The 27,444-nt window shown below is 39.6% G+C and overlaps 1 protein-coding gene across 2 annotated transcripts in view; it reads right to left on the bottom strand.

Moving 5' to 3' along the window:
- The window catches only part of LOC122562232 (endonuclease V-like), an 81,272-nt gene that overhangs the window by 33,971 nt on the left and 19,857 nt on the right, over positions 1-27,444 (bottom strand). Inside the window, exon 5 of one of the 2 annotated variants that reach the window (XM_043714958.1) lies at positions 18,632-18,898. The exons of the other annotated variant lie outside the window; for it this stretch is intronic. Within the exon in view, the coding sequence (XP_043570893.1) occupies positions 18,779-18,898 (120 nt within the window). The 3' untranslated portion in view covers positions 18,632-18,778. Of the gene's footprint in view, positions 1-18,631; positions 18,899-27,444 lie in introns of those variants that run through there. 2 annotated transcript variants of the gene reach the window in all.

Below are 27,444 nucleotides of genomic sequence, written 5' to 3'. Positions count from 1 at the left end.
CCATGTTCAGCAAGGGTTTAAGAAGGCAAATGGAATATTGGTATTTATAGTAAAGGGAATCAAACGTAAAAAGAGGAACATTTTACAGTCCCATTCTCCTACGAAACCATTTATAAGAAAATTGTGTAATGGCAGCACTATTTAAACTAATGGGGCCATAATCACGTTATAACCAATATACGCTTTACAGAAACAGCATTCCCAATTTGTCAATCGCATTACAGTGAATTCACATTAATGAAATGCGAGTTCCAGCAGAATGACCTGTACTACAAATGTGCATGGCCACATGGGGAGTATAATGTACAATTTGGTCCCCCTATTTAGAAATATAGAAACATAGAAAATAGGTACTGGAGTAGGCTATACGGCCCTTTGAGCCAGCACCACCATTTAATGCAATCATGGCTGATCATGCAATTTCAGTATCCCATTCCCACTGTCTCCCCATACCAATTGATCCCTTTTAGCTGCAAGGGCTACATCCAGCTCTCTCTGGAATATATAAAATTGCATGAGAAGCAGTTGCCAAAAAGGCTCACTCCACTCATTCCTGGCTCATTTTACACTGGGAATTTAAACAAGTTGGGCTAATACCTATTTGCGTTAAGGAAAAAGATCTTGTTGAAACAAATGAGATCTCCATGGGATTTGATAAGATGAATACCAGGAGTTTATTTCCACTTGTGGGAATAACTAGAACTGGAGACAACTTTTAAGAAGATGGCTCCCTATTCAGACAGAGTTGAGATTAGCATGTGCAACTCTCTTCCCTAGAAAGCAGTGGCAGTAAATCACTGAATTGAGAGATCAATTTTTGATGGACAATTGAGTCAAGGATTGTGGGGAAGTAGATGGGAAAATTGAGCTGTGTGGCAAACCAGGCTAGGATTGTCAAATGGCCAAACCTTGCTCCTTTGCCAAACTTCAAAGCTAATTTTACGTCTGAAAATGTACTCATTTGTTCAAAATTTCTAAAAAGAGCTTATTTCCATTATGTCCTATCAGACAGTTAATCTGCACTTTTTAAAAATAATTGCATGAAGTGTTTATAGTATTCTATAAAGTAATTCAAAGCTATTGACAGATATAGGTTCATTATATATTTATTGCTATTATTGTTGAGAGCTCGGGATCTAAAATGGAAGAATGATTTATGGCTTTAATTTGTATTTCTGTTGAGAAGGGAAATATATGATTCTTATTTTCATTTTAAATTCGAGTGGCAGAGGGGTATGTGGAAATTTGTTTTGTTTACTTGTACTTATATGAGTTGAATTGTTCAGTGCATTAGAAAGGAAAGGAATCCGCTCACAGAAAATCAGAACAAACCAGAATATGTCACACAGTGTGCAGATTTATTCTGAGGAAGTTCCTAAAGCAGATGTAGTGTTATTTTAGCAGTCTCCATTATACAGTAGTCAGAACAGCGCTGGAGAGAAGTTCTGAGTTGCTTAGAAGGTTGTTGGTATGTTCAAAAGGGAGACAATCTGACAAGGTTACTGAAGACATGAGGTTCAGAAACACATTAAGAAGTAAGTGAGCCGAGGTAGTAGCTTGGTTTAGGATTTCGGGAAGAGACCAAAACTGTTGAAAATAACAGTGACCTTAATACACAGATCTTTTCTGAAAAGGATACCCATTACAGTCATGCAAGCTGAGTAAGAAGTTTTAGTGTGGGGGCAGGGGTGATCCTTCACTCATGTTTGAGTGTCTGTAAGATACTTGCGGGGGTAAAAGAGTTAAATCTTTTTGATATTTGTAACAAGAGTTCCAAATGGTTCTTGTACAATGTAAAATAGTTCATATTTTTCTTTTGTGTGCAATAAGGTGTTATGTTCTTTTGATAAAAGTTTATCGGCTGCCTTTTTTGAACATGTTCAGTGACTTGTGGTCTATTAAATTAGGTCTCGCTCTGAAATTTGACTTACACAGTATTATCATTAGCTAGAATTACAATGATACTTACAAGGTTTACCACCCCCCCCCCAACCCCCAACCCCACTTTCTTTCTTGCAGGTCTTGGCTTTTGCTGGGTTGGAGTGACTGGCACGAGCAACCCTTTGATCTACTACTCAAATGGCTACCCTTCATTGTGAGACATTAATGGGTCAATTTTAACCACACCCAACCAGGATAACCAGGAACTTAAGTAAAGTGGCTCATGTAATCACCTGGATGGATCTTGCAGCCTCACCACATGCTGTGATTTCAACCCACACTTCTAAGCAAAAAGCAGTGACACCTCAGGAAAGAAAAGTGCTTTTTTCTAAACATGCAGATTGATGTTTATTAACCAGAGCTTGAGTGGGGAAGCAGTTATGGCTTTCCAACCATGGTTAGCTGGTGGCAAGAAGAGTTGAGCTAGAAAAAAGGAATGTGGGTTTTAGTTAAGTTTCCCAATAGAACAGGTGGAATAGCAGGTTCCCTTACCTCAAATATCCCTTCCCCTCCCCCATTTATAAGATGCTCACATTCATCCAAGACATACTTGAGCACTAGAGATCACTCATTCAGGTCTCTAAGAGTGGCTTGCTGCTGACAGGAGGGTACACTTCCCAGCTGGGTTCACATGTGAAATGGACTGGCTCAGTAATGACCGTTTTCCTGATTTCACACTATGCGACTTGGACAGATTACACTCTACCTAGGCCCCCACCATAGAACTTCACCCAACCCTCCCAAAGTTAAAATCACTTCCATATCTTTCTGTATGGCATCATGGAGAGCATTGTGACTGATCCCGATCCTGCCTTATTCAAATACAGGTCTACCTTCCGGAAATGCCATTAAATGCAGATTTCTGACCAGCTTATGTTGAGAAAATTGGGACCTCTCTCGTATCACTACCATCAGTTCAGCAGATAGCAAGTAATTTAACACAGGCCAGGATTTCCATTGGAGACCTTTCCTGCCTGTACAGCTTGTCAGTGCACTTAGCAACAAAGGCACATGAGTAGCCAAATATAATTCTAAACCTTTGGTAATATAGCTGTTGACATTTCAGTTGATAGCATATCTTCAAAGACATGCATGCAGTATGGCACAACATAATAGAGGTCAGACACAGGAATGTCAGTCGGTTTTTGTGCAATCTTAAGGGTTTTATATAGTCAGTTCAAATGTGTGAATCAAACAAGTAGTTCAAAAGATTTCTTATGATTTGCAGCCCAGGGAGAATTCCCCCATTCTCAGAATTATAAGCAGTACTATGAAATGTACAGGGGTAGCAGGAATGAAAGACTGGTAAATGTGAATGCTATCAATACAATAATTCATGGATATTCCTCAGATTCTGAAGCAGTCGATGTTTAAATGCAACCTGAACAATATCCCAGTTTGGGCTGAAAACTGGCAAGCAATAATCTTGTCACTCAAATGCCAAATCATGGATATCTCCAACAAAAAATAATGTGACCATTGTCCCTTGATATTCAATGGTGCTACCATCACTGAATCCCCAACTATCAACACCCTTGGGGTTTCTGTTGACCAGAAATGGAACTCTAGCTACATACTGTGGCTACAAGAGCAGGTCAGAGGCTAGGAACCCTGCAGTAACTCATATTCTGACTATAAAAAACCTGTCCATTGTCTACAAGGCCCAAGTCAGGAGTGTGATGGAATACTCCCTTGTTTGATTGAGTGCAGCTTGAACAACATTCAAGAAGCTTGACATCATCAAAACAGCCCACTTCATGAGCACCAGCTTGATCATCATGGGGTTACAACCCAATATGTCCCAGATATGCAGACTGTTGAGCTCATAATAGCCTGGTAAAATTGTGGGAAATAGATTCGTTGACATCCCACGTTAAACTGAAGCCAAATCTACACAGACCCCACTTCCGTGGCACAGCATAACAGATTTGGCACTCACTGGTTAAAGAAATATCATGAGGAACCTCACTGACGTCACAAATACATAGATAGCTAATCCCACAAGGACAGGAGCATCACCATATTTCATGTGTTATTCAGGTGAGGCTGGAAAACATGGAGCTCAAGAAATTACTAAAGTTTCAGGGACAGGTGATATAAATAAAAGCAACTGTAAGCTCCAGGTGGTAGATTTGCTCACGAAGCACAATGTCACACAGATCCCCATATTATTCACTAGAGTCATTAATAAACAAAATAGTCAGTGAAATGTTGCCTCAAGCTAAGCTGATTACAGTGGTTTATGTCACCACCAAACTACAACAGAATGTAAACTGATAGGTTTACGAGGCTACCAGCAAATATCCAAATGTGTCATAGTACAATTACTTGCCAACTCTATATTGGAATTAATTAACTTTTTTAGTGCCTCTCACCTTCCCAGGTCTCTGCAAATTGCAATATTTGTCTCATGAGAAAGTAAGGAATTACTCCAGCTCTTGGTCTGTTATATTTAAAGGTTACACAACAGAATGCATTTGTTTCTGCCTCTCACTTCCTTCTATCTGTACATCTTTTTTAAAAAAGTTATCTTTGCTTGACAGCTCAATTAGATTAAAAATCACAAAGCGAAGTACAGTCGATGTCTTTTAACTACAGCCCTCTCTTGCATCAAGAGCCCTCTCTTGCAACTACAGCCCTCTCTTGCCTTGGGGCAATCTTTGAAAGAGAACATTTTACTTAGCAATGTTCAAAAAACTTATATTCCTGCACAGCTTCTCACCTCCAAGAAAACTGTTCAAATTTCTTTAGATGGAAAGGCAAAATATTAGCAGAAAATAGATATGGCAGGAGTCCTGTTTAGATGCTGCTGTGAACACTTTATTAACTGTGATCCACAAAACAAATAATGTATTTATTTATTGTCACTTCACAGTGAATAATGAAGTAAACTAAGGTGAAAAGTTTCAACAGTCGCCACAATCCGGAGCCATTTTGAACAGTTTAAGAATAAAAGGGATAAAAGATATAACTGAAAGAAAATAGTTTTAAGAAAAATAGGATGTAAGATATGACTGAAAGCACTGAGATGGCTCACCAACACCAGTGCTGCCACCCCTACTCCATCGCTGTCTACGCTGGATCTATCAAAGTAGGAGTCACTATTTTTTAGTCACCATCTCTTCACCGCTGGGCCCACCTCACTGATGCTACCACCATTACTGGGTCCTGTACTGAACCACACTTGCCCTGCAACCAGGAATCCCCGGCTCCATCTCCACCTTGCCAATGCCTGGAGTCCCCTCTCTGGGCCTAATGCAATCAGGAGTCCCTGGCTCCACTGCTAGACCCAGGCCACCGCCGCTGTCTTGCCAGGAAATCTGGTCTGGTCTCCCTCCTCCGAGATGTCGCCTTACCAGCGTCACCCATTACTGGAGAAGCTCTGCTACCACGGCCACCACCGGATCTGAATACTAGGACCCTGTTGCCATCACTGCCTCCAGCTGCCATGAGGAGCCATGTCTGGCACCACCTTTGACTGCCAGGAGAAGCCACCATTCCCCAATCCAGCTGCCATGCCGATTTCATCAACTACCAGACTGCATAAGACTTCAAAGAAAAGAAAAATGAAAGAAAAAAAAGAGCAGAAGTTAAAAAAAAGAACCAAAAAGCATGCAGGAGCAGATAAACCCCAGCACGAGCCCAGGTGCAGCTCTCTTACTCTACCGCCATCTTGATTTTTGGTTAGCAAATGGGTTAGGTGTTGTGGTTTTGGATAAGAAGGGGGATTTTCCACCTTTCTGGAATGAAGAGATGACCATAATCTAAGTCCACTTCCTTCTGGTCCAGGTGGGAGAATTGCCAAACTGAATGCAATCTACTTCTCCGTAGTACAATGAATCGTACATCTTTTCATATGGTGTTAGATTATGGAAATGTTTTGCTGCCATGGTATCATTTTCAGAAACTATAGTTACCATAATTAAAGTAGCCGATCTGAGGTTTTTAAAGCTGAGAATTCATGTACATATACACTCACACTAAGCCTGTAACATCCAGATGTGTGCCAAAAGATACTGAATCTTATTCAAATGAAACAAACAGTAAGTAGTAACTGCAGGCACGAGGTCACTACATTTAATAACCATTCTCCACATTTAGCCACCATCACCATTCCCTCACAGAACAAATTAATAAATGTTAATCAAAATATTTGATTTTAGTTAATTAGCATTTGCTCCAAGTTGCCTTGCACTGTAAAAATAAACCAACAATAAATTGGTTAATCACAACCTACTCCCTTTCTTTCGATAAATGACGATGTGTACTGATCTAGCTAGGTTAACAATTAGTCCACCTTCGATTCTCTTGCTTAAACCAAAACCTTTTCAAAATAGTTCTGGGCCTAACTTAATTTTTGCTTTCTTTTGGATTAATCTTTTCACAATTTAAGGAAATTGTCCTTTTTTTTCAGACAAGTGATCACATTTTTTGTTTTTTGGACTATACACTGGAATGGAAATTGGACTGCTCCATAGGTGAAATAATGAAAGTTTGGCAACTTAACAAAATCAAGTGATGCACAATTTTGGCAGTGCAGTACAATATTGCTTTTCAAAGCAGTGAGAGGCTACTTTGAGACATCACGACATCAAGAGTCTCTGCATTAAGGGAAGACTGCCTGACGAAAGCCCTTGGATTGGTCAACCTGTAATTTGTTACAAATTTGTAGGTGCAGAGAAGCCTGAGACTTTCAGAGCTGGCATATTGAAAATGCCTCTCTCCATTTTTCTCATGTGTAAAAGAGGAGAAAACATAGAAAGCTTAAAAGAAAGAGTTCTAACAAGGAAAAACCTAGATTCACCAAATTGACTGAAGTGAAGAACAACCATCGCTTTACAGGCAACAACATTGTTGTAATCAATACGAACTGTGAGGGATAATTTAGCATCCTTTGCTGAACTTTGGGACAATTTAACACTCCTTGCTGGAATTTTGATCTCCAGAATTTTGGTCCCTGTCTGTATCTTTCTCCACATATAATGCCGGTGTCAATTATTCAGTATGTGTATTTGAGATCTTTAAAGGCTTGTAATTAAAGTAAAACGGTAGATTAGGAATACATTTTCTCTGCCACCTTATGTATATTACAATAAATACAAGTTATTTTCTATTAACAAAAAAGTACTGTCCCTATCTCTGAGCTAAAGGCCTGGGTTCAGGTCCCACCTACTTCCGAAGTGGGTCATGACATCTTTGAACCAGATTGATTACAAAATATCTACACAGTCCTGAGTGTATTCCGAACCTGGAGCACTCCAATCTGATAGACCACCAGGCTGTTTCCATGAATACATATGATTTCTTAAAACTGCTCCTTTGTATTAGAAGATGACAGAGATTGAAACAATTTGAAGTACAACACCTCCAAAACTTGACAAAATTCACACGTGGATTTATTGATGTGATGAGGTTAGGTTCCTAATCACATGTTCAAAATGAACACGAATTACTTATAGACAGTGACATACAATTCCTGAATTTATGCTTCAGAAAAAGTCACTTTGACAGTTCAACACACGAACAATCAGCTCTGAATCAAAAAGTCAGAAAGCTGAAACCCCATGGGAGCATATTGGCGATATTTGCTTCTCTGACTGATTGAGATTATTCAGCACTTGGCTGTATTAGTAAATGAGGCAATGTATCATTGTGAGAAGCTGCACCCCTAAGATTGGAAAAATAATGGAGTTTTGAGGAATAGTGCAATTTTCTCTGTTGGAATTGTGCCTGTATTGTTAGACTGAAAGTACCCCATGAGTTCTCGAAGGTCTGATCAAACGATTGCAAAGAAGACACATGCACTTCAATATGTAGTAAATTTATTGCTATATGAAGGATGTTGGTAGGCTTGAAAGGGTTCAGAAAGGTTTACAAGGATGTTGCCAGAACTGGAAGGTTTGATTTATAGGGAGAGGCTGAATAGGCTGGGCTTTCTTCCCTGCAGTGCTGGAGGCTGAAATTGGGACCTGTTAGAGGTTTACAAAATCATGAGGGGCATGGATAGGGAAGTAGCCAAGGCGTTTTTTTCTCAGGGTAGGGGATCTAAAACTCGATGGCACAGATTTAAGGTGAGAAGGGAATGATTTAAAAAGGGACCTAAGGGGCAACTTTTTTAAGCTGACGGTGCTGCGTGTGTGAAACGAGCTGCCAGAAGAGGTGATGGAGGCTGGTATAATCACAACATTTGAAAGGCATCTGGATGGGTATATGAATAGGAACAGTTGAGAGAGATATCCTGGCAGATGGAAATAGATCAGTTTAGGATATCCGGTTGGCACGGATGAGTTGAACTGAAGGGTCAGTGTTGTATAATTCTACGGCTCTATGAATTAGTAATTGTTAGTTTTTACAGTTTATATATACTTTCAAGCTATATAATTTGGTTAAGTAAATGAGATACACAAGTGAGTCTCACACTGCCTTTCAATCCATTTGACAATGGTGTCATTTGGAGCTCTGCCTCAGATTCCATGGTGAACCCAGCCAAATGGTGTAAAATCCAAAGAGTGAGGTGAAGTGCCTGATATTAATACTTTTATGAATCTAAGGTTATGTGCTGAATCCCCATTTTGGCACAACTTCAGTACTTTTATAGCCCTCAAAAACAGGTGAAAACCAAGTCCAGGTGGTCCCATCTAGATCACATGAGTGGACAATTCCCACCAACTCTCAAGGTCAAGCTGTTTCCTTCCAGTCAAAACATGCTGTTTTTGCATTAGGCCTGTTTTTCATGTACTTTTCCAGGTTACTTCAATTGCTCATTGTAATGTCCAAATAACCCTTCAGGGTCTTTTTTGAAGATATTGTTCTTTTAAGCTCAACACCTCAACTATCAAATAACTGACCCAGAGTGACATTGCCTGGAGCTCAGCAAAGTACTGGGCGGGGTCACAGGAATAGCTCAGAAATCTATGGAAATGTCACCCATTAAAGTCTAGGAGAAAATGAGGCCTGCAGATGCTGGAGATGAGAGTTGAGAGGAATGCCCGATGAAGGGCTCATGCCTGAAACGCCGATTCTTCTGCTCCTCGGATGCTGCCTGACCTGCTGTGCTTTTCCAGTACCACACACTCGACACCCATGAAAGTCTCCCTTCTGAGAAACAAACTCAACTTTCAATACTACTTTTTTGCCTTCTATTTGATGCTGCTACTGCTACAGAAATCAAAGTATTGGGAGAGATGCCCACACTCAAGTTAATACAAGAAACATAGTCATATAAATCCAAGGAACAAAGGCAGTCACAATAATGTAAAAATGTAGACAGTGATGTTAATGCAAGAAATCCAGGTAGTCACAGTAATGCAAGAAATGCAAGTAGCTGTATCAATGCAAGAAATGTTTATCATTTAGACATTATCATTAAGCAAGAAACACAGGCGGTCTTGCCAATGTAAGAAATGCTTGTAGACCAATTGATGTGAGATACAGAGACAGTACACTTAAAGCAAGAAAGACAAGCAGCCCCACAAAGACAAGAAAGTTTGAACAACTTTTTCTTGAAAATTTGGCTCCTATGGAATTTAGACAGAGTCATTGCTTTTAAACTTTGGGAGTACTAGGCTCATTCTGATGTAAGTCCTGACAAGCTGCACTGGGATGAAAAAAACACAATCTTTTAATGATTTTTTATTGAAACAAGTTCAAAGGCCTCAATTTTCAAAGGCTCAGCAAAATCTTCAACATTACAAAAATGGCTCCGGAACTCTTGTCCCTGAACAAGACTCCTGTGATTTTCATAGGGAATGAATGTGATGTGGTCCAATTTGCACATCCATGATTCATGGAGGCGAAGGTTAAAGTGCTGTCTAATTGCCTCCGTCCAATCTGATTTTCACTAGCGGGTTGTCTAAAACAGGAATTTTGCAACTTCTAAAGCTGTCAGAGTCCTTTTGAGGGGTAGGTTGCCCTTCTGAAGAAAGAAGATTCCCTTTTGGATATTTTCCTGGAAAGTCTTTAAGGGGTGCCCTTTGGGATTCACGAATGTGAATAAAAACCACGTAAACTATTAAGCACATTGAAACTTTCAAGAGAAGTATGATAGCTATTAAAATGATTTGTCAAAAACATTGCCTTTTAAATATTTGAAAGAAAGACCATTGACAGTGTTAAAAAGCATGTTTGCTGTTTCATTCTGTTGATAAGCGTGGGAGCTACCATTACAGATCAGTTCTGCAAGACTAATTTCACAGCCTTTCATTGTCTACACTGGAGTGCCTTTCAGTTCATAATTTGACAGTTGTAGTGGAAATATAAATTCCAATACTTGTCTTATTAGGAATTAAAGAAAGTGAAAGGTGATACTTTTAAAAAATCAATGGGAATTTTTAAGAAAAGTTGTTAATTCTTCATCAGATACTTAAAAGCTTTATTTTATCGTATCTTAGATCCTGTGTGGTCCAAGGTGGATACTGGGTGAGTTGACATGGTAGATGTCAGGGCAAAGAGCGATGGGCCTAAGGTTGGCATGAATTGGCACTAAGCTTGCATAGGGGCTATAAGCAGATATGTGGGTGTAAGGGTGTATGGGGGGGGGGGGTATGAGATAGCACAGGTTGACATGGATGCAGCATGGGAGTTTGTGGGGAGAGCTGAGGCTATGTGAGTGAAGGTTTTATAGTTTTCACTAAAAGAAATTTCCAACGCAGTGCCAGAGCACCAAGGCAGGGTCTCTGTACCTGACAACCTCATCACTTATTCTGGACTCCCAGAAAATGCAACCAACTTCCCGAACAAAAATCTGAAGTTTCTGGGTTTGAGGATGCAGGCCTGTTCCAACCCTGTGCTCCTCACCTGGGAGTGGCAATTCATTGAACATAGAACATAGAAGAATACAGCGGCGTACAGGCCCTTTGGCCCTCGATGTTGCGCCGATCCAAGCCCACCTAACCTACACTAGCCCACTATCCTCCATATGCCTATCCAATGCCCGCTTAAATGCCCATAAAGAGGGTCACATTTAACACCAACTGTTGTGGCTCTTTACAGTAGTGCTGAAGTGAGTCACAATTTAACACTGATCATGCAATATATTTTGATCAAGAACATTTGCAAATCATATATAAAACCTGAAATTGTCATCTGAATATTTGGAGCATCGTGATTTTTTTATATACAAATTCCTTTTTCTGCTATATACCACTGTCTGACCCAAGAAACAGCAAACATACTGTTTCTAGAATTCTGAAAATGAGCCTACCATTGTGACATTTGTGAAAGTGGGATGGTGGTTCTGTGTCTGAATTTTGCTCTGTAGCACCAAAGTGTGCTTGTTGCTCTTTTCCAGATGATACAGCTGAAATGCAAGAACTCAGAGTCAAATGTGAGTGTGTTAACATTCTAACATGGATTGACACCAACATAAAATCTTCACCTTAAGTATGGAATGTACTTCTAAAAAATAAACCATCCAGCCCAAATGGTGTGGGCTATATTGATGCTCCATACAAGTTCGCTCCCACCTGTCTTTATCTTGGGACATAGAAAGCTTTACAACACAGATGGAGGTCATTTGGCTCATTATGTCTGTGCTAACCTTAATGCTGGCATCTGTGTTGCTCATCTCAACTATTTCATTAGACTGCAATCTCCATATTCCAATCACTGTCTGGAAGAAGTTCAATCTTAAATTTTATTTTCATACCTTTAGTTGCAATTTCTCAGTTTTTAAAAGTTCTTTCATAGAATATGGACATCACTGACATGGCCTGCATTCATTATGCATCCTTGATTGCCGTGGAGAACTGCCATGGTGGTATTTAGCTCCATTGCCAAGGAGACCAAAGCCTCAGATGAGGAAATGCTTTACATCAGTTTCTTTTTAGCTTTGAAAAGAATTGCAGTGGTGGTATAGCAGTTTTTGTGTATGTTAGAGATCGGAATGGAAAAAGTAGGCCTTGATCAATTCGAATCACCCACTATGGAGTCTCCTTTTTAATTTTTTTTTTCCCTGATGTTCTTACACACTTGATGCAACTGCAACACACTAACTTCTGTGAACAAGCAACCAAATTTTATTCAGTACAGTACAGTACAAGCTTTGGAGAAATTTTGAACAATCCTTACCAAAGTTGCAAGGTGTGTTCAGGGGTCTCCATGAACAAAGGAAACAATCCTTCCTTTATACAAAACCTTTACATCACAGTTAGTAATGCACACAGGACAATTCCCAGTCACTCCCTCACAGTCACGTCACTCAAGACACCCCCCCCCCCCCAGCCACTCCCTCACAGTCACATGCCACTCAAGATACAATGCAGAGACCACCTCACCTCCAGCAACAATGTAATGCAAACCATCCCTTAATAGCCAGATCTGGTATGAATTGTATTTTTTTATAACTATAGGGGTGTAGTCAAATTCCAACTGCAATGCTCCTATTGATTCTGAATAGGGGATGAAAATGTAAATCTCCTCTGAATGGCAAGGGATGGGAATATAAACCTCTCACATTCCATTCGTAAGACAAAAGACACACCACCCTCCCCCTGGGGCATTCAATTTCTTGCAGATCAGCAGAACAAATTAACTCTTTAATATCACATCCTTGGAGAGCATCTGTGTGAATGATTCACTATCTGACTGTCCTGTGACCAATCACTACAAATACTTGCTGTAGCCGTATAAATACTCAATGTTGGCCTAATTCTCTGAAAACTTATCAGCAACCTGGATCTCCAATGTACTAAATTATGGATGCAGTAAGGCTTTGGTTGGTGATATCGTTAAAGTAGTAACATTTTATTAGGTTAAAATAAAACACAAGCACATCACTGTCTCAGATCTGATTCATGGTTTATGATCTCAGCCAAAGTGAGAGAAGGGGTGGAACAATTAACTTTGGTGTCCTTTGGCAAACTTTGGGAAGGGGAAGGGAGTTGGAGAAAGAAAGCTTTTTCTGAACACTGTGCAGGACTGTACTGGGCAAGGTGTGAATTTTTCCCCCCTTTATATTCATTCACAGGTAGTAGCTGTGAGCAAAGGCATTATTAACGCCCATAACTAACTGCCCACCTTCTTGAACCGAGAGTGTGTTGCTAGAAAAGCACAGCAGGTCAGGCAGCATCCAAGGAGCAGGAAAATAGACGTTTCAGGCTGGAGCCCTTCAACAGGAATGAGCTCATTCCTGAACGGCTCCAGCCCAAAACATCGATTTTCCTGTTCCTCTGATGCAGCCTGTTATGCTGTGCTTTTCCAACAACACACTCTCAACTCTGATCTCCAGAATCTGCAGACCTCACCGACCACCTTCTTGAACTGCTGCAGCGTGTTGTCGTAGTTTTGATACAGTTGAGTAGCTTGTTAGGTCATTCCAGAGAGCAGTTAAGAATCAAATGCATTGGTATGGGTCTGGATTGACATGTCGCAGACAGACCACAATTGCACGTTTCCTTCTCTAAACAACTTTCATGAACCAGTTGGCTTTTTAGGACAATACAACAGTTTTTCATTCACTAAAACTGATCACTTCCAATTGTAGGTTTATTTAATGAACTGAATTTTAAATTCCCCAAATGCTGTAATTTAAACTCACATCACACCGTGTGGGCGGCACGGTGGTTAGCACTGTTGCCTCGCAGCGCCAGAGACCCGGGTTCAATTCCCGCCTCAGGCGACTGACTGTGTGGAGTTTGCACATTCTCCCTGTGTCTGCGTGGGTTTCCTCCGGGTGCTCCGGTTTCCTCCCACAGTCCAAAGATGTGCAGGTCAGGTGAATTGGCCATGCTAAATTGTCCGTAGTGTTAGGTAAGGGGTAAATGTAGGGTTATGGGTGGGTTGCGCTTCGGCGGGTCGGTGTGGACTTGTTGGGCCGAAGAGCCTGTTTCCACACTGTAAAGTAATGTAATCTAATCTAATCTGTAACACAGTCCAGCTAAAAAACAACTAGGCAACTCTACCCAGTGACATTTATACTGATGTTGGCTCAGTGATTGGATTAGGCTTGACTGTGGTGCTGCACATTACTGTTTAATCTGGGTAATTCAAAGGCATCCATGGAGCAGGCTGGGCCACATCTTATAGTAGATATATATATATGTGTATATAAAGCATTAAATGCTACACCATTGACAGCATTGCTTGATCTACCATGCTCCATAAAAAAAACTCCAATCCAAAAATGACTATCTCTACCTCAGTCACAATTGTAACCCAGGCAGAATAGGGAGATTTGAGAGGCTTCAATAGGACTTTGCCTGTTTTATAAAGTTGTCGTTAGTGTACCACTAATGAATCTATTTGTACATTTATTTTGCCATTCTAAAACTAAAGGCCTATTAATGGGAAGCAAACACAATAAAAAGGACATAGTACTGACTGAGAAAGTTTAAAATTAGACAACTATATTTATAAACATTTAACCTTTATTATATGATAATTGAATAATCTATAATTTGTGATCAGGGTGCTTAATCTTCATTGGAGTTCTAACATACTAATGGGAGAAAAGAAATTTGAAGAAGTTCCTCATTTGATCATTAAAAAATGCAATATTTATGACTAGTCTTCAATAGAAAAACAATGTATTTAGGTGAGGTATTTTGGCACTGAGGAAAAATATCACATTCTCATTTCAAAATATTAGCACTGACATTAGTGGTCAGGGATGAAGCATCACTTAGGTAACAGATAGAACAAAGGACCTTTCCTTTTACCCCCAACACGAGCCTGAATTCTAACACAACATTTTTCATTTCCTATATTAGCACCATGCCTCATAGCTTCATTGCTCAGGGAGATTGCTTGTTTATTTTCAACCGTCGGCGGTTTTGTGCCACATCTCATCACCAGAAGTTATTAGGCTGAGGATGCCAACACCCATTTTATGCAAAGTGATCATAACTCTAAACTTCATCTTTGTCTCACAGATGCTGTGAAATCATGTCTGATGATTTAAATATGTGCTATATTTGGAAGTGAATGCACAGCATTTCAGCTCCTTGGAATGTTTTGTTACATTAAAAATGCTTTGATTTTGTCCAATAGCTTACTTACCTCAATTTGCCCAACACATACATTCTTGTATTACCAATAAAGATTCAAACTTGTACTGCATGCTTTTGTCAGAAATGCATATGGTACATAACAGCAGTAAACACCACAATAAATGCTAATCGGTATCACAGAGGATGCTATGTAAACAAGGCATCATATGATGTCTCATATTGTTACATGTTCTGTCCAATGCAAGACAAACACCACGTTACGCCTTCTGAATTTTATTCAATTTGCAAAAATTTGTTCAGTCCTTTATAGAAATATGCAAAATAAATTATTCAGTTTAAAAATGCAATGGTTGCTGCAGATGTGACAGATCCTAGAGTTTAATGCATTTCGATTCCCTGAAGATATCACTTTGAAAGTTGATTATGTCTGAAATTGCTGTTTTTCATAATTCACAAAGGTACATCCATTTTATTTAATGGTTTCCGTCACTTCTGTCTCAGGCAAGAAATTAGATCATCGGACATTTGGATTAATTTTCTACAAAAATTGAACTTTTTAAATGAGATTAATTATATTATTAAATATTTAATGAACTTAATAACTCAGCAGAAAATATTGTACTACCCTCTTGTGGCCAGCAACATAACTGCAGCTATTTGCAACTGGCGGATAACTGGTTCCTACTTCAAGCTCTACAAGGGAAACCACTAACCAGAAGTCCTTGTATATTTAAAAGAAAAATACAAACCTTCATTTGACAAAGGGGTGTCTCAGTGAAGGGTTGATGTACACGGCTGTTTTTAACCATTCCACCAGTGGCTATGATATACGATGAATAGAAAGTCTTCTCCATCCCCAAAGGAGGTTCAATATTCCGATAAGTTCATATGTCAAATACTTAAGCCTGCTGCAAAACATACGACTTAGCGATATGTATGCACAGGGCAGGCCAAACATCTATTCAATTGAAAGCAGGAACCATATGAAATTGGTACAGCTCATTATAATGGGGGAAGTGTGAAGTAAGTGGTACCCATTTAGCTTATTGGTATTATGTTAAAATCAGGTTTCTCCAACACTATTTAAATTTAACCAGCATCTCTCAAAAGGTTAGTGTGCTATGGCTGCAGACAGGAGATGATGTACGGGAACCAATAAATGCTTGTGAGGTTTGTAGATCGCATCCGAGGCTCTCCAGTGCTGCTTTGGGAACTCTGACAGTGGACAAGAAAAGGAGTTGCAGGTACAGAAAGCCCTACAAGCAACACCTCCAATAGAATCAGCAAAATGTGACTAAGATGATAAATTCAATGAGACTATCTCCAAGTTGTGGCTGCAATGCCAAAAGAGATCAAGCTGTGATGTTAAGAATTCTATATTTCATTTAACTCCACCCTCCTCAAACATTGACCTCTTCATAAACCTTCACACTTGTACAATTGCTGCACCAAATTTTATTTCACTTCCTACTCCTGCTCACACACTCTGTACCCGGCAAAAGCCAACTATTTTCCAAAGGTACAAGGCTTGAATCAGTCGACAAGTTGACCTACCTCAGCAGCACTCTCTAGAGTGGCGGGCATTGGCAATAAAGTCAATGCCAGAATAGCTAAGGCCAGTGGTTATGACAGAATCCCTGCAGTGCAGACAGAGATCAATTGGCCCATTTGCCTCTTAAATATTGCAATTGTACCAGCCTCCACCACTTCCTCTGGCAGCTCATTCCATACACGTACCACCCTCTGTGTGAAAAAGTTGCCCTGTAGGTCTCTCTTATATCTTTCCCCTCTCACCCTAAACCTATGCCCTCTAGTTCTGGACTCCCCGACCCCAGGGAAAATACTTTGTCTATTTATCCTATCCATGCCCCTCATAATTCTGTAAATCTCTATAAGGTCACCCGTCAGCCTCCAGTGCTCCAGGGAAAACAGCCCCAGTCTGTTCAGCCTCTCCCTATAGCTCAAATCCTCCAACCCTGACAACATCCTTGTAAATCTTTTCTGAACCCTTTCAAGTTTCACAACATCTTTCCGACAGGAAGGAGACCAGAACTGCATGCAATATTCCAACAGTGGCCTAACCAATGTCTTGTACAGATGCAACATGACCTACCAACTCCTGCACTCAATACTCTGACCAATAAAGAATAGCATACCAAACGCCTTCTTCACTATCCTATCTACCTGCGACTCCACTTTCAAGGAGCTATGAACCTGCACTCCAAGGTCTCTTTGTTCAGCAACACTTCCTAGGATCTTACCATTAAGTGTATAAGTCCTGCTAAGATTTGCTTTCCCAAAATGCAGCGCCTCGCATTTATCTGAATTAAACTCCATCTGCCACGTCTCAGCCCATTGGCCCATGTGGTCCAGATCCTGTTGTAACCCTCTTCGCTGTCCACTACATCTCCAATTTTGGTGTAATCTGCAAACTTACTAACTGTCCCTCTTATGCTTGCATCGAAATCATTTATGTAAATGACAAAAAGTAGAGGAGTCGGGCTAAAGGGTACAAGTCTATGACTCTATTGCTAAGTGATATCTGTGTAATGGATGCGTGTTTGTGCAATTCTGTCCGATTTTTAAGTTCAAGCTTTATTTGCATTAATGCACAAATACTTTTACCCCAACATAAGCGGTGACATGGGGTTTTTGCTAGCACCCTGTCTTTGAAACTTTGGCTCCCTCAGGTTTTTCAGTTCAGATCATACAGCTGCTCATATTGCAATGACATGGCACTACAGAAGGTCACAGCTGAGTCAGATCTTTCTTTCCAGCACTTTAATCCTTCCCCTTTCAACACAAGGGTAAGATAAAGAGATGTCCATGCAGCAAGAACATTCATAAGAGGGAGAACTGTGCAGCAAAACAAGTTAAAGCACAACTTGTATTTCATATTTTGGGCTTGTATATTATTCTATTTAGACTAATAGAGCGAAGGTTTTCTTAATGATGAATTCAAATGCTTACACAGATTTTAAGAATGGCTACTGTGGAGGAGAAGAGTGAACGCAGAAGACAAATGCAGATGCTCTCCAATAGAATCCCCTTAGAAGAGAGTGAACTTCATTTTGTATTTAGCCAATGTTAACCCTGATTTGGTGCTAGAACTGGATCTAAATTCAACTGTCCCTTTTTCATGCATAGTTGCCTTTCATCTTGACAATCCAAACAATACCTGAAACAATAACCTGTAAAAGTGACTGTGTAACCAAGGGGATAAATAAACACTGGAAGCTTTCCTGGGGGACAGAATCTGAAACATGATTACAAAGCTAGGCTTGATGATATGACAAAGCCAACAAGGACATGAGTATTAATGCTGTTTATGTTTAGAATAAGACATTTGTCACGATGAAAATACCAGAATTCAAAGGGCAGTCAAGGGGAAGTTGAAGTTCCACAAAAGTAAGTGTTGTAATAATTAATGATGTGGAGGAGCCGGTGTTGGACTTGGGTGGACAAAGTTAAAAATCAGGAGAAAGCGAGGACTGCAGATACTGGAGATCAAAGTCGAGAGTTCCTGATGAAGGTCGTATGCCTGAAACATCTCCTGCTTCTCGGATGCTGCCTGACCTGCTGTTTCTTTCCAACACCACATTCTCGATCACGAAAATTAAAAATCCCACAACACCAGGTTATAGTCCAACAGCTAGTGCTTCCAAATAAACCTGTTGGACTATGACCTGGTATTGTGTGATTTTTAACAATAATTAATGTGCAACAAGTGATTAGGAGGGCAGGTGGAATATTGGTGTTTATTTCAGTGGCAATAGAATATAAATGCAAGTAAGTTTTACTGCAGCCGTGCAGGATTTTGGTGACACCACATCTGGAATACTGTATAGAATTTTGGTCTCTTCACTTGAAAACAAAAGGTCACAATTACGTTAGAAGCAGCTCAAAAAAGGTTCACTTGACTCATTCCTGGGTTGAAAGGTTAATCTTATGAAGAAAGATTGAACTGTTTGGATCTTCACCCATTGAAGTTCAGAAGAATAAAGGCAATCCTGTAGGAGAGACAGAAATAGGAGACACAGTTTAAGAATGAGGGATCGCATGTTAAAGATGGAGATGACAGGATTTCTTTTCTCTCAGAGCGCCATTATTTTCTGGGGAAGAAAGTTCCACAATCTAATGTATGTTGATCATTTAAACTCTTCAAGATAGGGCAGATCAGATTAGATTGACAAGGCAGTCAAAGGTCATGGTGTCCTAACAGGAAGGGGAGCTGAGACTAGAACCAGATCAGCCATGATCTTACTGGATGTTTCAGCAGGGTCGTAGGGCAAATGGTCTACTTCTGCTTCTAAGTTTTATGTTCCCACATCCCTTCAATTTTGAATACTATTGACTATTCACAATATTTTGATAACAAAGTCAGAATACAGCCAATTATAGCTTTCAGATGAAGCACATATTCATTGCACATGGTCAAGTCATGCAGGCAATAGGTCTGAGTGTATAATCTTGGACGCTAACAGCTTGTTGCGCTGCAGTAAATACCTTACTTATTGCTGAATTATTTTAAATCAGAAAAACCAATGTGACTTCCACCCAATTTGCTGCTGGAAAAGTGCCCAGGATTCATGATATAAGTGCACAGTTCACATTCAAGTTGCTTCCATGGCGTGCATTCCTGGTGACGAGACGAACAGGCAAATACTCTGTTGTCCAGAATTTGAGCATCAAGGAACTGGTTTGAACAGGGATAGTGCACCTTTCATTATTTTACTAGCCATGGCTCAGGACTGCTGAGTCAGAAGATTCTGGGCTGAAGATCCCTTTGAGTTCAAAATCTAGACTGACACTTCAGTGCAGCGCTGAGAAAGTGCAACACAATTGCCTTTTGGGTGCGTTATTAACCAATGCCCTATCTACACTCTAATGTTAGCATAAAAGATCCCAGCATGTTATTTAAAGAAGAGCAGTAGAGTTCTCCTGGGTGTTCCAACCAATGTAAATATTGCTGAGTGTGACACAAAGTTTACTGAGGCAGTGGCTACATGGGAAAGGGAAGCAGGAACTATAATTTTTATTGGCTTTGAGACATGTTCAGAAAATCAAACAACCCAAAGTTAACACTGACAAATTCATTCTGGAATACAAACTGGGACAACTCACAAACCCTTTGTCATAATTAGCCTCTTGAAGCCATTTCTCATTCACTACCATCCAAAATACATTGGGACAAAGTGATTTGACACTTGTATGGTTAAAGTATTGATTGAAATTTTAAATAATTAAATATCAATTTAGTTTTAAAGCTTTAATTTTGGACTGCTTCATGAGAAAACAAGATTTTGCCATCTAAGTAGGAAGCCCTTTCTGGAAAAGTGTTTCACAGAAGTTAGGACCTTTGAGTCCAAGGGACAAGTATGAAGTTGGGGAGAATTTATTATTTAAAACATCACTAAATAATAAAACTCAGGACATGTCAAATCCAAGCACTTTCATTTTGAATGAATGGATGGATATAAATTGAGATGCTTGTTGTGGGTTTGCTGTGGGTCTTTGTAGTGGAGCACTGATTCAAACCAGTTTTTCGAGCTGGTGTTTTGTAGATCTGGATTGAACCCAACAGAACATGCATCTTAAAGACTGGTGAGCATTTATTTGAATAATATGAATGTTTTCAAGGCAGTCAAATTCAACGGTGGCTTTGAATATATGGCTGAGTCATATATTAAACTGCTGCATTATTACAATTCTGTCACAAAATGTAATCTGTGCAATTTATACAGCGAACATTATAATCCCATGCGTGATTAACATTCAAATGATATTATGATATGAGAAAGAAAATGTAGCAATTTTGTTACATTAATGTTATGTCCCAATGCAGTTGCTAGGTGCTGAAACATTACTTTGTACCATAAAAACAGTATGGAAGGGGAAAATATATATTAACTTGAGATTTGGCATTGTTCAGATCAGCTAGTTATGAAGGCTGACTTATTTTATTCATTACAGTAATATAAAATCAGAAGCCAGGAGCCAAGATTTTTTTTGGAAGTGAGCTTTTGATTTTTTTTAAGTTACCATCTCGCCTTTCTTGAGGCATTCCTACTGAATTCATTGCTGCCTGGTGACATTCCAGTGCAAACCGGCTGACAAACTGGGCAGCTAGAACGTTGCTGTTAAGCAATTTTGGATTTTTTTTCCAAACACCTTTTTAAAAATATTAAAATGTCAGAAGTGCTGAGGTCAATATTGGAAATTTAATTATCTGAACATGTCTAACACCTTCACTCCACAACACCATAAATTACTTAGATGCATTCCACTCAAAACTACTGCAACATTGTTCAGTGAGCTGTGGGACTATGGCTTGAAGTGCAGTGGTAAAGGAACTTTTTCATAATGAATGAATTCAAATTTGTCACCTAACACCTGAAAGACAGGATTAACTATTTCTACTGAGAATGTCCAAAAGGACCCTCACCAACCTTTACAGAGGCACTATAGAAGGCATTCTATCTGGGTGATTAACAGCTTGCTATGGCAACTGCTTAGCCCAAGACTGTAAGAAACTACAGAAAGTTGTGTACATAGCCCAGACTATCAGACAAGCCAATCTCCCATCCATGGACTCCATCTACACCTCTCGGTGCCTCAGGAAGGCTGCCAACATCATCAAAGCTAGGCATTAGATACAAAAGCTTAAATGTGGGTACCAACAAGTTCAGGACAGCTTCTTCCCTGATTAGATTGCTGAATGGATGAATGGATCTTTCCAATTTCAAATCTAATGTTGATCTGGCTTTTGTGCACCTTCTGTGCAGCCATACTCTTGTATACCTCGCTTTATCTAAACACCCTATCATATATATGTCCTTGTATGTTATGATCTGCTGGTACTGCATGCAAAACAAAACTTTTCATTGTACTTAAGTACACGTGGCAACAATAAATCAAATCAAATCAGAGAATCTATTTTCCCAACAGATGATTATTAACAGAAATTCTGAATTTAACTTTGGGAGTGTTGCTGAACAAAGAGACCTTGGAGTGCAGGTTCATAGCTCCTTGAAAGTGGAGGGGCAGGTAGACAGGGTAGTGAAGAAGGCGTTTGGTATGCTTTCCTTTATTGTTCAGAGAATTGAGTACAGGAGTTGGGAGGTTTGAATAGACAAACTCTTTTTCCCTGGGGTGTGGGAGTCCAGAACTAGAGGGCATAGGTTTAGGGTGAGAGGGGAAAGATATAAAAGTGACCTAAGGGGCAACCTTTTCACGCAGAGGGTGGTACGTATATGGAATGAGCTGCCAAAGGAAGTGGTGGAGGCTGGTACAATTGCAACATTTAAGAGGCATCTGGATGGGTATATGAATAGGAAGGGTTTGGAGGGATATGGGCCGGGTGCTGGCAGGTGGGACTAGATTGGGATATCTGGTCGGCATGAGTTGTACCCAAGGGTCTGTTTCCATGCTGTACATCTCTATGACTCTATGACTATAAGTACTGTACATATGCTTATCAAGTGCAGTGGCACTGCTGCTGATGGAAAATTATACTGTACAAATATTGCACAGTCATCATCTTCATTCTAAGTCAGAACTACATGCTGTATTCTTGTTAATAACCTGTAAGAATTGTGAATAGCCAGAACAAACCATCACCATGTGATTTCTTGCATGTTTACAGTGGGAGCAACTTTCACCTTAATCATCGTTGAATCCACTCAATTTCTATCCCACTGAAATCAGATGAAGTCAGTCATCTTCTCCATCAGTTTTAATGCTCAGGTGGTGAGGGTGAAACTTACTTTTGTTTTTAAATACCATTGTATATTCTATTTGGTTCAATTCTTAAAATTTATAATCAATTTGTCACATTTAAATAACATCGTATTTACCCTACTTCTGTAACTATCAGTGCTTTTAAAAGAGTTGTTGTGATGCACACCATTCAATGGGCACTCATATTTTTCCTACCTATACCTCGTTTATTTTCCTAAAGCTATTCATCTGTTGATTATATTTTTACTCCCGGAAGTATTTATACCTACTTCAGCATGAAGATAGGAAAATTACTACACTTTAGCTCAATCTTACAATGCATTCAACCGCTCGTCACTTAGACATTGGCAAATGTGGCCAATAATAAAGTCCAGTTTTCTTTTATACTAAGAATGAATTGTAACATTTTCAAGCGACAGAAGTTTTCTGGGACATTTTTGCTGAACCACTGAAGCACAATGCTAAGGTGATTTTATTTGCAGTTCGGCAAAGAAATATAGCCACTTTAATTTACTTGGGTGAAACAAATTAATTCTTTCATAACTGAAAAGGTAGTTCAGTTGAGAACTGACCTAGGCTTCACCTATCTGTTTGGGTTGAGGACAAAGAACAGACTCTGCCTTGATGATTTGAGTGTCAAATCCTGGCACGTTGGTGCACATTTTCCTATAACTTGATCGCTTGGTAAAATCAACTCCCCCCCCAAATTAAGTCATATTATGTGCAGGGCTAAAGTCATGCTGGCAGCACTGTCATCAATATTTGTGATTCACTGAAAGACAGTCTTAATGGACCATCCAAATGGGAGGAAAACTGATGAAGTACTGAAGCAGAGTCTCAGGAGACTTCTGATCCTCCTCATCATTACTTTGGTGACATCTCTAAAAGCTCTGGAGGTGTTGTGTCAACACTCTCTGAGTGAATCATCAAATTTGCGCAATGGAACTCATGTTTTTATTAAACTACATATTTTTTAAACATACTTCACATTACTAATAATTTCAAAGAGCTAATTTCTATTGTCACAAGTACATTGGAAATTAGGACCTTTGAATGTCAAATAATGATTGTTTTCTATTTCCACACTGAAACCTCCACTTACCCTTCTGTTCAATTACAAGCAAAACCAATACTTTTATAAAGTCTAGAAAATATACCACCTACGTTGCCATTTATAACTTAACATGACCAATAAGAGCCAAGATCCTGAGATCTGTACCATATAGCCTAGAAGCTACTAATGATCTCTCCAGGGTAGTTGATGATGGCAGCAGTCAGGAATGGAGACTGTCCAGTTTGAAATTATCTTTCCAATAAATGTATAAATCAATGAAAATTAATTTTAAGGTAGGAGTTGATATCAAAGTATTCTAACTATTAATGGAAGGAACTTAAGTGTGGAGTTTTCATGCACAGGGCTAGAAACAGTTATGTCTGTTAAACAGACGGAGACACTGAAACAGGAAATGTGCTGGAACCATTCAAAATATTACCGCAGGCACAATATGTACAGCTAATAGTGTTTTCTTATACAAAGTAACAACAAAGGCAGCATACTCATCTGAATTCCCAAAGCAGCAGAATAGCACAAGGTACTCAACCTGCTGCAGCACTGTAAAAATATTTCTTTATAAAGCATTACACCTTTATGTTTCAGGTAATTCTTTATTTTGATTATGCTGACAACACACTGCATCAATATGTTCCTGTAGATAAATCTGCTCCTTTTAACCAAAAACTGCACTCATTACACTGATGGCTGTTTTAGAAAGACGGGCATTTTTCAATCTGATTACTTCTATGTTAACTCATCACTTTTCAAAGGCTGACTGTCGAAAGGATGCATATTGTTCTCCACAGGGACCAAATTTGGCCATAATGCACTATTTAATTATTTAGAAGAACAGGCCGTTCTGAGCCTCCCGAAACGTCTTCCAATCTTCATCCAATAATTTCACATTAAATGTTATTCTTAGTTCACCAACCTGAAGATGCAATTCCATTGAAAGAATCCATAAGTCTCACAGCAGAAGACAGCAAACAATATAAACCTTCTATCCATCAACATTTTCACCCTCACATTGGCTGGCACACACAAATACATTTTTTCTTTGTTCTCTCGTAGCTCAGTCAGCCTTTTCTTTTCAACTTCGACAGCCACGTATTGAGCAGGGCTCCTTTCATAAACTCAAGTTTTGAACAAAGGTCATGGAACTTGAAATGTTAAATTCTGCTTTCTCTCCAAAGATGCTGTCAGACCTGCTGGGTTTTTCCAGTAATTTCTATTTTTATTTTAGATTTCCACCATTCATAATTCTTTGCTTTATTCCTTTCATAAGGGTTACTCTCCCTAATTGCAGACTTTGCTCCCACTAATGCTGTGAAATCATCTTGGTCCTGCTGGATGTTTTGATTTGAAATCACCAAGAGCAGATACAATCCACGGAATGAAAAACAGTAAAGTGCTTCTTTGGGTACCTCTTCCCTAATTTTACACTGAATTACATAGAATTTACAGCACAGAAACAGGTAAACTGGCTCCACTAGTCCATAGTCACACAAGCCCATGCTCCCACCCTGCCATTGCCACTTCCCCCTTAGTCTAGTCTTCCCAGAATAATCTTCTACTCCTTCCTTGCCCGTGATAAATTGAGTTCTTTTACTCCCTCTTTATTTGCCTCTTGCACAGGAAACCACATTAGCTGATAGGATTTCACTGTGGTGTACTGTGATTTTTAAATCACAACACATTCTCCCAATTTCAGTCCACACTTCTTTTTGTTAATTTTGGATATCCTTTTCCTGGTATCTATCCTGTTTTGCTGTTCCAATTTTAAATTGGAACTAGAACCTGGACTGAAGTTGGGAGAATGTGTTGTGATTTAAAAATCACAGTACACCACAGTGAAATCCTATCAGCTAATTTGCTGCTCTGAACTTACTGTGACTTTAAAGTAGTAAATTTCATTTCCAAAGGCAAGATTCCTAACACCAGCATGGTAAGATGAATCTCACTTTGTTCTAAAACAGAGGTGCAAAATAGTATATGGTAAGTTACTTGAAATGCTCATTATAACAGCTCTTGACCTTCTGCTCTGAATTTTATGTTTCTGCCACTTACATGTTCAGCTAAGACCGAAGTGTAATACAAAAGTATTTCTCATCTTGAAAAAACCACGCATGTTATTATACATTCCTTATTCTGTGCTATCCAGTAACACACTAAGGCTGCTAAAACTTTGCAAACCTGCGACCCACACTTATGCAGACACACTGGATCATCACCACCTGACATTTTCCTTCCAAGCCACAAGCTATCCTGACTTGGAACTACATCACTGTTAAGATTAGAATGGTGCTGGAAAAGCACAGCAGGTCAGGCAGCGTCTGAGGAGCAGGAAGATTGATGTTTCAGGCAAAAGCCCTTCATCAGGAATGAGGGTGCTGCCTGACCTGCTGTGCTTTTCCAGCACCACTCTAACCTTGACTCTGATCTCCAGCATCTGCAGTCCTCACTTTCGCCTACTACATCACTGTTCCTTTGCTGTTTTGGGTCAAAATCCTAACAGTATTATGGCTGCTCCCACACCTCATGGACCGCAGCGGCTCAAGAAAGCAGCTCTTTACCACTTTCTGCAGGGCAATTAGGAGTGGTCAAAAAGTACTGGTTTAGCCAGCAACACCCACATCCTCATATTGACCTTATTTTATATATCAAAAGTAAAGTTTCGCTGTGTTTCATACTCAGAAGTATCTTTTGGTAATCATTACAAAAAATGTATCTCCAGCATTCATTGCCAGAAGTAGATTTTGCACATATTGAACAAAACTGCTCCTGATCCTGTTAATTTTGGATCTGTTTTTCCTTTGTCGCATTCTAGACAGTAACTGTAGATCAAGTGAACAGCAGTGCTGAAGTTATACAACAGAGACATGTTGTCTAAAAATAATTTATTACTCAATTACTAAATATCAGCATGTGATGTAAGGAGCGCCAGGCAGCGACTTAATGCTTCTCACTTTGATAGAAACAGATTCTCAGTTTAGCTCAGAAAACAAAGTTCATTATACAATGGCAGCTGTTAAATTCACATGAAAAATGGCATTTGCTTTTAGCCCAGCTCAAAGAAGCCCCCTGCACAAAAGAAACACAACAGAAAGGCATTTGAGCCAAGTATTGGTTTAGCCTATTTTCTTGCACTGATTTCTAGTTGTATTCCTGCCTACACAGTGGGGGATGCAGTGACATTTTATCCTACCAGGGCAGAAAATGGCCCCTGGCAGCATGACATGCTTCATATTCTAACATCACCAACTCTCTCAGTAACAGGAGGATGATTAGTTCACTGTGCCAAAGCTGCTGCTAATTTACTGCTCAAGTGTAGCCAGGAGGTTTGGAGTAGGGATGCTGAGGTCAATCGTGAGTGAAGGGCGAATTAATAGCAAGGAGGACTAGAAGTATTGCTACGCCTCAAGTGTTCAGCATCCCAGCCAGTCCAGGGGCATTGGATCCTATGACATTAGTTTGCTTATTATACTGATTCATACTCTATTTTTTCATATTTTTCTCTTTGCTTTCTAATTATCTTTCAATACCTTGACTAGCTGCTTAAGAGTATAAGATAAGAAATACTAGCAGGAGTAGACCATTCTGTCCTTTGAGCCAGTTCTTCCATTTAACGAGATCACGATTGATTTTCCACAGCTATTGTAAGATTCCCAAATCCCTTGATACCAAAAGTATGGCAATCTCTGGATTGAATATGCTCAACACAGAGCATCTGTGCGATCGGAGTTAAAGAATTCTAAAAGTTCA

The sequence above is a fragment of the Chiloscyllium plagiosum genome, chromosome 24, assembly GCF_004010195.1.
Source record: "Chiloscyllium plagiosum isolate BGI_BamShark_2017 chromosome 24, ASM401019v2, whole genome shotgun sequence".
NCBI classification, from domain to species: Eukaryota; Metazoa; Chordata; class Chondrichthyes; order Orectolobiformes; family Hemiscylliidae; genus Chiloscyllium; species Chiloscyllium plagiosum.
This window is presented reverse-complemented; position numbering and strand designations above follow the sequence as displayed.